The following is a 12,191-nucleotide window of genomic DNA, read 5'->3' as shown; positions in this document are numbered from 1 at the left end:
CATGGGACAGAGAGAAGTCATGTAATTCTACTAATTTTGCCATTGAGCAGGGAGAAAATGTAGATTTTTAAAAATACATTTCATGCAGTTCTACTCCTTTTGCCATTGGGCAGAGATACTGTTTTTCGTTTTAAAGCTAATTTCCTGCAATTCTACACATTTTGCCATGACTTATGCCATGTTAATGATATCTGAGTGAGAGTGACTAACTAAATAAATGGGATCTCCCTGGAAGTCAGGGCACCTGGGCACCTACCCCGATTGGTATTTGGCCATGATTACTTCAAGTTTAGATAACTGGCTAGACTGACTATCCAATCTAAAAATTGTTAGATGACATGGCTAACTAAGTGGCTCGTCAGTGCTGCTGCACAAACACATTTTTGACTTGCACCTTGTGTATTTTACTATTCCAACACTCCAGGGGCCCTAAGCGACCACTTATGTCCTGCTCTAGACCCGAGCGGCTCATTTCCTGGACAAAACAATCCTGGACTAAAAAGCACTTTCAATGGAGATTCTCTATTGAGGATGCTTTTTAGACCTAGGCATAATATGTGTATTGGAAACCGGCCCTTAATTATTTGGGCTTGAAAGTCGTTTTTTTGGTTTGAAAATTCATAGGAAATGCTAATATTAGCAATTGGTGGCAGTGGCTATACAAACTCAACCAACGTGAGTATTGCAGTGGATGTCATTAGTCATTGGAACCCCTTGAAACTGATATGTCTGATCCTCAGAAGAGGAAAAGGAAGGTAGATCTGAGCATTTTATGTCTGACCCTGGACACTAATTGAGCTGTTGTCTGCAGGGAGAGACAGGCAGCCTCCAGGCCTAATGAAGGTCTGTTGACAGACTCCGGGCTTTTCCCTTTGCCCTCCCTAGTAGCCTACATGTCTGAGATGACTTGAGATACCCCTACGCAGCCGGAAATGTTGCCACCCACTCTCGTGTGTTGTTTGGTTACTGTGTAGCACTTTTTAAGGCCGCTATTACTTGTTGTTCACGATGAACAACATCAAGTCGTTGCTTTAAATGGTGCTAGTTATGTGGTGGTGACTGTAGAGAGTATTTATCCTAAATAAGCAACAATGGTAACGTTATATTACTACTAGATGACAGGACGAAACCTCTGGTTTAGGTGCAGCTTGGGTCGCTCTGTTTTGTTTTTCTTCTGAATGTTACTTGAATAACGGGTAAACAAGACAGTGTTTTCTGTTCGCTGTTTGAGAGGAAAAACCACTTGGTTTTATTAGCATTTTTGCTCTCTCTCCTATTTAGCTGGTGACTCTTTTTATGCCCCTTGTAAGATTTACTGCCATAAACTAAGCCTCAAGCTACATACATGGGAACCTTATTTGACCAGTTTTGTCACAGGAGTATAATAATCCTGCAGCAGGAAGATTGTTAATTTTTTAAGTGGTCATTTGGAAATGGTTTTTTTCTGAAAGGCTACAGTAGTCCACGGCTGCATTTCGGGATCTGACTTTATTTTCACATCATAATTGTAGGTGTTTGACTGCCACTACCTGTCTGATGACGTAAAGTATGTCCACAATGGCTGCCCGATACTAAAAGAAGATACTGTCAAGCTTCGACTCTACAGGTACCTGCATCTTTCCAAATTTTATTCAGAGGTTCTATGATTATAATTGAAGTGATTATAATTGTAAAAAAATTATACCCGTTTTGAATGAACTAAAAAAAATGGCACTGAAGGAGACTGAAGACATCACTTCCTGCAAAACAGAGTAGATAGCAACAGGAATTCTTTATTGTACTAAGTATTGTACTCACTTATCTTCTCCCTGTAAAGTTGGCCCCACTTGTAAAAGGAAGTTCTGACCACTGGTACTGTTTTCAGTGTGACTAGATGGTCTTCTCCCCAGGTTCACAGAGACAGAGACCTTTACAGAGGTCTTCTTCCTGCGTGTGGAGATCATGGAACCTGACTGCAACATCATCAAACTAGGGCCCAAGTCCCTGGTGGTGCCAGAGTTCTACGGCCTGTCCGACACGCTGGATGGCAACGTGGTGTCCTTCCACTATGAGAGGATGACCAGTCTTGAGTGTAACATCCGTGTGAACACCCACGAGACACACCTCCCGGGTCATGGTCAGTTGGTCATTGGGGAGCCAGACCAGCTGGAGGCCAGAGGGGACGAGCCGGAGAGCTTCATTCCTCTCCGGCAGCAGCTAGGTATGGATGTATAATAGTATTACTATTATAAAATATTAGTAGTAATGGTAACAATAGTAGTGATACAGTCAATTGGTAGATAATTGGCAAACTCAGAATGTTGGATGTATTAAAAGTAGTGTTCAATATGAACTGAATTCATTTGAATGCATGAGAAATCAGTGTAATGCATGAATTCCAACCAAAATAATTTACTTGTCCTTGAACACATCCCCCTAACCTCACTTCCTCTTCTAATCGTACAGATAACAAGGCCAGGGCCATGTGTAAGACTGAGGACTGCCTGAACGGCCTGAAGCTGGCAAAGGTTATCAAAGTGCCCTGTGATGAGTTCCTGGTGATGGGCCTTAGGTACCAGCACATAGACCCACCGTCTCCAGACGTAGACTACATCGCCCTCCGACTGGACCTCACCGACACCAGGAGTGGGAGCATATACCAGGTACTTTACGCTTTTTCTCGTCAGAAACATTTTCTAGAAGTTACCAAAATGTTGAAGGATTGAAATCTTGAGGTCAGTGAAAGTACTTCATCTTCGTTAATGTCGTATGCTGCGAAAGTTCTGGACAATTTAATTTCAACTAAGAAATTCAGCCTCTTAGTTAGCACAACCTCATAGTAGAATGCCTTGTTTGTCTGTATTTGTGTGTATTTTTATTTTTGATTTAATTAGGCAAGTCAGTTAAGAACAAATTCTTATTTTCAATGACAGTGGCTTAACTGCCTTGTTCAGGGGCAACATAACAGATTTTTAACTTGTCAGCTCGGGGATTTGATCTGGCAACCTTTCAGTTACTAGTCCAATGCTTTAACCACTAGGCTACCCTGCCACCCAGGGTACCCTAGTGATTTAACCATGTGTCTATGTGCTTGTGCTTGTGCTTGCGTTTGTATGTGCAGTCGGAGCGGGCCTGGATACCTGTCCACATCCCTGGCGCTGTTCCCAACCAGCCGCCCAAGCCAGCCTTCATGTCCATGTTTATCCTGGAAGTGGACCAATTCATCCTCACGCCCCTCTCCACTGCCACCCTGGACGCAGAGGACGGAGAGACCCCCAAACAGCTGCTGGTGTTCAACATCACCAAGCCCCCCCTAGAGGGCTTCATCACCCACCTGTCAGACCACACGCGGCCCATCTTCTCCTTCACCTGGGTGGACCTCAACGACATGCTTATCGGCTACCAGCCACCCAACTCATCCCACACCCAGCGCAGGAACTATGAGGTGCCCATTACTGTTTCCTTTGTTTGGCCCATCACATTCACAGTGTTTCAATTCAATTTCCATTGCATTTAAGGAGGTGGTGGAACAGGTCCAAAAGTGTGGCAACATTTTGTTTGGCATAACAACAGAGTTGGCTATACATTCCAAACAGACCTGAGACCAGGCGAGAATGTCATCTTTCTCAGGCCATCAGATGTAGTTTCTCTTCAACAGGTGGAGTTTGAGGTACATGACTTCTTCTTTGAGAAGAGCGCCCCGATCATGGTCCACATGTCAGTTAGAACAGCAGACACCAATGCACCCAGGGTGTCATGGAACATGGGTAGGTGTCAATGGCAGTAGAGGCCGGTGGGAGGAGCCATAGGAGGACGGGCTCATTGTAATGGCTGGAATGGACTCGTGGAACGGAGTCAAAAATGGTTTCCACAGGTTTGATACGTTCTATGTATTCCATTCCAGTCATTACAATGAGCCCGTCCTCCTGTAGCTCCCCAAACCGGTCAATGGGTGTATTCCAGATACACAACTTCTGCGCAGATCTTGTACAGATTATAAAATGGTTATGTCACAATGTGATCTTTCTAGGTCTTAGTCTTCTTGAAGGTCAGTCTCGTCCAATCACTTGGGATCAGCTCCAGATTGTGGACAACGACAACTTCAAGGCTGTACGCATCATCACTGTCGACGGCCTCCAGCACGGCAGGCTAACACTGAGAGGTATAGAACTCCTTCAATAGCATCATTTGATTGTCATTCTACTTTAATTACTACTGGGATGTCGGCGACATCCCCACTATGTGTCCATAATCTGCAGGTGGCAAGGGTTTCATGTTCACTGTTGCCGACATCCTCGCGGGCGCCGTGCGCTACCATCACGACGACAGCGACACCACCAAGGACTTCATCATCTTCCGCATCACCGATGGGCGCCACCAGACCCGGCACAAGTTCCCCATCAACATCCTGCCCAAGGATGACAGCCCACCATTCCTCATCACCAACACAGTGCTGGAGCTCTCTGAGGGCCACACGGCCCTGCTGAGAGGATCCATACTGCAGGCCTCAGACATGGACTCAAGCGACGACTACATCCTGTTCAACATCACCCGGCCACCGCAAGCTGGAGAGCTCATGAAGATCCCTGGTCCTGGACTCACTGGTGAGGAGAGGAGCACTCTGAATAGACCACATTGTTTTACAAGGCACAGCTATTGTGCACACTTTGGTTCCCAGCTGAATGCAATTGCAAGGCATAGCAATGGGGAACTTTTGCAGAGCTTTATTATGCAATGACCCACTTGTTGTTTAGTTTGATAATCACATACCAGTTTTAGAATGCTATTCTTCAATATACAGGTAACTGCCAAAAATAAGGGATGCAAAAGTATATTGAAAGCAGGTGCTTCCACACAGGTGTGGTTGTTGAGTCAATTAAGCAGTTAACATCCCATCATGCTTAGGGTCATATATAAAATGCTGGGCAGGCCATTATTTTGGGGTCAATGCTATCCTGGCTCCTTGGGATGTCCCTACCCTAACCCTTACCACAACCTTTACCTAACATTAACCTTTTAAAATGTACATTTCAATGGGTGAGGGATGTCCCAAGGACCCCGGATAGCCCAGACCATTACTATGGTTGCCATGGCTATGCTCCCATAGGATGACAATGCCCCCATCCAAAGGGCACGAGGGGTCACTGGACGGTTTGATGAGCATGAAAACAATGTAAATCATACGCAATGGCCATCTCAACCCAATTAAAACACTTGTGGGAGAAAAGGAGCGGTGCCTGAGGCAGCTTTTCCACCACCATCAACAAAACACCAAATAATGGAATGTCTCGTGGAGGAATGGTGTCACATCACTCCAATAGAATCCCAAACACTGGAGTTGTTCTGGCTGGTGGTGGCCCAACGCCCTTTTAAGACCCTGTATATCGATGTTTCCTTTATTTTGGCGGTTACCTGTATGTTTCAGTTAAGTCACACAGCCTCATAAATTATCACTTAGTTTTATCTTAAATCATCTGTAAAAAAAACAAAACAATGACAATGGTGTTGTTTTCCTTGGTCCTCTCAGGTTATCCTGTCAGCCGTTTCCTGCAGAAGGACTTGTTCCACTCTGTGGTCTACTACCGCCATCTCGGGAATGAGGTGTTTGATGACTCCTTCGAGGTGGTGCTCTCGGACTTCCATGACCCACCCAACCTTTCAGAACCTCAGGTGAGTTGTACCATTACCGGATCGTGTACAATTGCAGATTCATGAAGTTGGATTGGATGGAACTCAAACTCCTCAAATGTCATTCAAAGCTACTGTGGTCTCCCACCTTTACAGGTCATAGTGGTGCACATCAGCCCTGTGCCTGACCAGCCACCTAAAGAGGTCCCTGGGGTGACTCGCTGCCTGGTGGTCAAAGAGACAGAGGTGGTCCACCTGACCAAGAAGCAGCTTCACTTCATCGACCTGGAGTCCCCTGACAGCGAGCTCACATACACTGTTACCACTCCGCCCTTCTACAGCAGGTCTTATGGGTGAGCATCTCATGTCGAGTTAAGTTTGTTTTTGCCATTTGCAGAGATAGAATGCATACTGTACACTTGGTACCATTGGGGAAGAATGATTACCAATGCTAATACGTTAAGGCATCCCCCTTCAAACTCGACTGTTACGTTCAATGTGCTATTTTCCTGTTGGCCAGGGGCCATGATGCAGGGAGGCTGTTCCTGGTTGACAGCATTGCCAAATTCACCAAGGATGCTGAAGCCCCAGTGTTAAGGTTATTCACACAGGTAAACTCAGATATGTTTACCCCCCAGTTATTTTGGCTGGACGGGAGGAAAATGTCAGACGAGGTTTGCTAACACCTTTATTGTTCCAGCATGCAGTCAACTACATGAAAGTGGCCTACATGCCTCCCATCCTGGACATTGGGCCTTACCCGCAGCACATCCAGTTGGTGCTCTCCGTTACCAACCAGCAGGGAACCACAGTCACTGGCATCTGCTTCAACATTACCGTGGTGCCAGTGGACAACCTGGCCCCAGAGGTATAAGGTTGTGTTCAAAGTTATCAAGCTAGATGACACTTCTGTGTGCTGGTAGGCTAACCCCCAACCTGTCACAATCCTGCTAGCACTGCTAACTCTACCACAAGGCCAAAGTACTGCTGGGTTTTATTTTCTACCTGGTAGTTAATTGGTCCATTTATATCATTAATTGAACAGACAATTTAGCCCTTAAATAAAATTAGCCCTTAAATAGATGGAGAGTCCCTTCAGGCCCTTCATTGGACAACCCTGCTGTATACTTTATGTTCCCTCCCCAGGTGCACATGAAACCTCTGACAGTGGACGAGGGTGGGGAGTGCTGGGTGGGTCCGGACCACCTGCTGCTGGCAGACCATGACTCGACAGAGGAGAGCCTGAGAGTGGAGCTGAAGAGAGAGCCTCAGCACGGAGCTGTTCAGCTGGATGGCTTCTCCATGAAACCGGGCCAGAACTTCACTGTTCGCGACCTGAAAAGCCTAAAAGTTAGGTCAGATATGATTGATGACACTTCATTACTGCACCCTAACACACTGCGATGCTCATGTGAAGTTTGTACATGTTGGCTGCGTTCCAATGGCCACACTATATACCGTTTAGAATGTTTACCCAATTGAAGGCTTGATTCTAAGCATAATGCTAGTGTGAATTTTGGAACAGAGCAGTCATTGGCTATCTATATACAGCATGGACACAAACTGATTCGATAACAAGGAGAGTCAAATTGTGTCAACAATCCTATTGTATCGTCAAACTACAATTGTGTTGGTTTGTCCGTGCAGATATCACCACGACAGCTCGGAAACAGTGGGTGATGCCATTGAATTAATCGCTACCGATGGAATTAACGCAATCAACTTTGTTCTGGAAGTTAAGGTACTGTAAACTTAATGTCCATGACCATTTCGATGCTAAAAGAGCCAAAAAGATGTTACAGTGAATGTTTGCTGTATGAGAGTTAAAGACCATATCGTTGTCAACAGGTGACACTGATCAATGATGAGGTTCCAGTTCTCATGCCAGGTCTGAAACCTGTTCTGGACTGTGCAGAGGGACAGGAAGTCATCATCACCACTGAGTACATTTATGCAACAGACGCAGACAGTGACGATAACAGTCTGACCTACATGATTGCCCGTCAGCCATACCATGGCGTGGTGCGCAAAAACGCCATTGTGGTCGATCGCTTCATTCAGGCAGACATTGTCGCAGGGAGTGTCACCTACGAACACACAGGTATTATTGTCTGGATAAGAGCGTCTGCTAAATGACTTAAATGTAAATGTAAATGTTAAATCTACCTCATCCATGCACCACCATAAGTGTATTGCTGGTTTATGACCATTCCATTTAAAATATATCTTTTTTTATATACATTAACCCTAACATCTTACAACTTTTCTGTCGGCCATCATGTGGTCTTCTGTTTTCAGAGTCAAAAAACATGATTATAGACATATTATTTCATCCCCTTCTTTGAAGCCAAAAACTTGCAATCACGTTTCTTATGTCTCTCAGGAGCGGAGATTGGACTAGCCCCTCGACACGACACAATCACGTTTGTGATATCCGACGGGCAGGCGGAGAACGCTCCGTCATGCTGTAATGACCGAGGGGACACATTGAAAAGAGGCAGGACACAAGTCCAGGAGAGCCTGCCTCTGTATGACCTGCAGGTCACCGTGTTCCCTGTGGACAGTCAGACGCCTTCTATTGCAACAGGTAATGAATGCCTATGATTCTTTTTATTCAAGTTCAGACATTATTAGTATCCTTGAGATTTGTGAAACGGTTGAAGAGCAAACGTACACCTATATTAGCAAGTGTAGGCTAGTGGAAGAAAAATACTGAAAGCAACACTCTGGGCACACCAACAGAAATGTAAAATATTGAGCAATACTGTATAGTGCATTCCATTACTATTTTCTCTCACAATTGTACGTAAATGGTCAATCAATATGCATGTTCTTCTCCTCCTTTGCAGGAGATGTGTTTGTGGTGGATGAAGGGGGTGTGGCCCCTATAACTGTAGCCCACCTCAGTGCCTCGGATGTGGACACTCCCCTGGAGGAGCTGGTGATCAGCCTGGTCTCTCCTCCCCAGTATGGCTACATTGAGAATATCCTGCCCAGTCCTGGATTTGAGAAAAGCAACACAGGCATCAGCATCGGTGAGTAGCTTTAACCCCGTCATATTTGTCTTCATTTCACCCCATTCACATCACAGGCGTTGCACTTTTTCTTAGACTGTAGTGTTGTAACCTCAAGCCATATGGAATCCCTCATAAGCAGTGAACAATCCACCGATTTCTTTCCCTAAATAAATCACTTGTTACATTAACCTTTTGTATAAACTCAAACTTTGTCCCCTTTTCGTAGTATGTATAACCAGTATATACATTATTAACTGTAAAGGTTCCCGGACTTTTCCACCTCAGCATCTCTCCTCCGGTCTCTCCTCAGCCTCCTTCTCTTACAGTGACATCATGAACGGACATGTGAACTATGTCCAGTCCAGACACCAGAGGATCGAGCCAACCGCTGACCAGTTCATGCTCTGCGTCTCTGACGGGAAACACACCTCGGCCCACGTCCACTTCTACATCATCATCAACCCCATCAATGACGAGGTCCCGGAGTTTCTCGCCAGAAATATCACGGTGAGTCACCCGTCTTCAAGCTGTCAATTATCCAAGCCCATCACTAACACACCTGGTCCAGGCTGAAGACCATGATTTAAAAAAAAAAAATTGTGGAATTAGGTGTGCTAGTGTTAGTCTGAAACAAAACCCTGCACATCTTGTAAGCTTTCCTGGGCCAAATTTGGAGGCTTCGTCTACACTATGTAAAGCTATTATATAGTTCAAATCAAAGACCGTTTTATTGGTCACATACACATGTTTAGCAGATGTTATTGCGGGTGTAGCAAAATACTTGTGTTTCAGGCTCCAACAGTGTAGTAATATCTTACAATTTCACAACAATACACACAAATCTAAAAGAATGGAATGAAGAATATATCAATATTTGGACGAGCAATGTCAGTGCGACATAGACTAAAATACAGTAGAATAGAATACAGTATATACACATATGAGATGAGTAATGCAAAATATGTAAACATTATTAAATTGACTAGTGGTCCATTATTAAAGTGGCCAGTGATTTCAAGTCTATGTATATAAGGCAGCAGCCTCTAAGGTGCGAGTGATGGCCTTTTTCATGCTCTTCACGCTCCGATTTCACATCTACAACAACTGAAACCCCCAAACCACCTATTCTATAGTGCAACATGCCTCAATACACTCTAGGACCACATCCGGACTGATTTAACCCACATCCCCATTGATGTTCCCGTGTAAAAAGGTGCGAGAGGGCCATATGAAGGAGCTGGACCCTGCTGTTATAAACGCGGTGGATCTGGACATCCCTAAGAACAACCTGCTGTTCAGCGTGGTCCAGGCCCCCCGGCATGGCACCATCATGGGCCGAACGTATGGCAACGACGTGCCCGCCAATGGAAGACCTGTCAACAGGCACAGGGACGCAGAGGTGCTGGTCCAGGACTTCACCATGCAGGAGTTGAGGAATGGTACTGTACTGTGACCAACTCCTTGTGACTCAGAGGCTGTCCTCATATGGACACCGTAGTACTGTGCCATTATTGAGACTGGTGATCCTGAAGAGAATGAAAAAGGTGTTGAGATTCAAATAGAGCAATTTGGTGGGATTTGTGTACTAGTGATCGTCAGTCGTGGGTTTATACATACAGGCACATTCAAATAATGAGTTCACCTCCACTGTTCAGGTATGTCTCTGATGTACATGCATGATGACTCTGAGAACATGGTGGACAGCTTCACCATCCAGCTGAACGATGGGAAACACCAGCTCCAGAGGCACGTGATGGTCAACGTACTCCCTGTCAATGACGAGGAGCCTCGAGTCATAAGGTAACAGATGGGACTTGTTACATTTACACACAGAGAAAACAATTAATTGATGTCCACACGTTCTGTAGCGTTTACTATGAGTTTACTTCACCAATAATCCATACATGGAACATACTGCAGCCAGTTTACAACAGGTCGTATAAACGTCCTCCCGCCTTATCTAGACTTCCCTTATATCTGTGCTCCCCCTTCTGGCTTTCCTGAGTACAACACCACAATTTCTTCTTCCTGTGTACATTCGGTACACATTTCACACAAACAAACCGTTTGGGTGAAGCTTCCCCTAGGTACCGATCTAGGATTAGTTTCCACTCCCCCAGTCCTAACCTTAATCATTAGTAGGGGAAATGCAAAACTGACCCAAGCAACTTCACCCTACATGGTTGTCTGCCTTATAGGAACAATGGACTGGAGGTGGAGGCAGGCGAGGCTAGGCTGATCTCCAGTGCTATTCTCTTTGCTCAGGACAGAGACACTACCTCTCAGGAGATAGTCTACATGTTGGAGAGCGTTCCCACTCAGGGACTGCTACAGGTTAAGGTCAGTACACTCCTGTATCATCTGATATGAAATGGTACATGTTAATAACAAATGCCAGCATAGAAATAATTGTTCAATGCTAGATTAAAGGGACATTTCACTTTTTAAAAACCCATGTATATTCATTGTTGAAGTTGGACATTTACATACACTTCTATTTTGTGCATGACACAAGTAATTTTTCCAACAATTGTTTACAGACAGATTATTTCACTTACAATTCACTGTATCATAATTCCAGTGGGTCAGAAGTTTACATACACTAAGTTGACTGTGCCTTTTAAACAGCTTGGAAAATTCCAGAAGATGTCATGGCTTTAGAAGCTTCTGATAGGCTAATTGACATAATTTGAGTCAATTGGAGGTGTACTTGTGGATGTATTTTAAGGCCTACCTTCAAACTCATGGAAAAATCAAAATACGTCAGCCAAGACCTCAGAATAATAATTGTAGACCTCCACAACTCTGGTTCATCCTTGGGAATAATTTCCAAACTCCAAATTTCCAAAGGTACCACGTTCAACCGTAAAACAATAGTACGCAGGTATAAACACCATGGGACCACGCAGCCATCATACCGCTCAGGAAGGAGACGCGTTCTGTCTCCTAGAGATGAACGTACTTTGGTGCGAAAAGTGCAACTCAATCCCAGAACAACAGCAAAGGACCTTGTGAAGATGCTGGAGGAAACAGGTACAAAAGTATCGATATCCACAGTAAAACAAGTCCCATATCGACATAATCTGAAAGGCCACTCAGCAAGGAAGAAGCCACTGCTCCAAAACCGCCATAAAAAAAGCCAGACTATGATTTGCAACTGCACATGGGGACAAAGATCATAATTTCTGGAGAAATGTCCTCTGGTTTGATGAAACAAAAATGGAACTGTTTGGCCATAAAACCATCGATATGTTTGGAGGAAAAAGGGGGAGGCTTACAAGCCCAAGAACACCATCTCAACCGTGAATCACGGGGGTGGCATCATCATGTTGTGGGGGTGCTTTGCTGTAGGAGGGACTGGTGCACTTCACAAAATAGATGGCAAGGAAAATTATGTGGATATATTGAAGCAATGTCTCAAGACATCAGTCAGGAAGTTAAAGCTTGGAGAGCTTCCAAATGGGTCTTCCAAAAGGACAATAACCCCAAGCATACTTCCAAAGTTGTGGAAAAATGGCTTAAGGACAACAAAGTCAAGGTATTGGAGTGGCCATCACAAAGCCCTGA

At 44.7% G+C, this 12,191-nt stretch overlaps 1 protein-coding gene across 3 annotated transcripts in view; it reads left to right on the top strand.

Moving 5' to 3' along the window:
* The window catches only part of frem1a (Fras1 related extracellular matrix 1a), a 28,514-nt gene that overhangs the window by 11,876 nt on the left and 4,447 nt on the right, over positions 1–12,191 (top strand). The window contains exons 3-22 of one of the 3 annotated variants that reach the window (XM_046319227.1): positions 1,512–1,606; positions 1,890–2,200; positions 2,446–2,642; positions 3,101–3,424; positions 3,638–3,746; positions 4,010–4,141; positions 4,239–4,583; positions 5,507–5,649; positions 5,764–5,960; positions 6,128–6,218; positions 6,308–6,475; positions 6,754–6,962; positions 7,255–7,348; positions 7,456–7,708; positions 7,991–8,194; positions 8,457–8,642; positions 8,935–9,131; positions 9,838–10,063; positions 10,280–10,424; positions 10,823–10,964. In XM_046319227.1, coding sequence (XP_046175183.1) covers positions 1,512–1,606; positions 1,890–2,200; positions 2,446–2,642; positions 3,101–3,424; positions 3,638–3,746; positions 4,010–4,141; positions 4,239–4,583; positions 5,507–5,649; positions 5,764–5,960; positions 6,128–6,218; positions 6,308–6,475; positions 6,754–6,962; positions 7,255–7,348; positions 7,456–7,708; positions 7,991–8,194; positions 8,457–8,642; positions 8,935–9,131; positions 9,838–10,063; positions 10,280–10,424; positions 10,823–10,964 — 3,768 coding nt within the window. Of the gene's footprint in view, positions 1–1,511; positions 1,607–1,889; positions 2,201–2,445; positions 2,643–3,100; positions 3,425–3,637; positions 3,747–4,009; positions 4,142–4,238; positions 4,584–5,506; positions 5,650–5,763; positions 5,961–6,127; positions 6,219–6,307; positions 6,476–6,753; positions 6,963–7,254; positions 7,349–7,455; positions 7,709–7,990; positions 8,195–8,456; positions 8,643–8,934; positions 9,132–9,837; positions 10,064–10,279; positions 10,425–10,822; positions 10,965–12,191 lie in introns of those variants that run through there. The other 2 variants (XM_046319228.1, XM_046319230.1) reach the window with 2 other exon arrangements.

This window comes from Oncorhynchus gorbuscha, linkage group LG21, assembly GCF_021184085.1.
Source record: "Oncorhynchus gorbuscha isolate QuinsamMale2020 ecotype Even-year linkage group LG21, OgorEven_v1.0, whole genome shotgun sequence".
Taxonomy (NCBI): domain Eukaryota; kingdom Metazoa; phylum Chordata; class Actinopteri; order Salmoniformes; family Salmonidae; genus Oncorhynchus; species Oncorhynchus gorbuscha.
The sequence above is the reverse complement of the archived record's forward strand: the minus strand, read 5'-3'. Positions and strand labels throughout refer to the sequence as shown.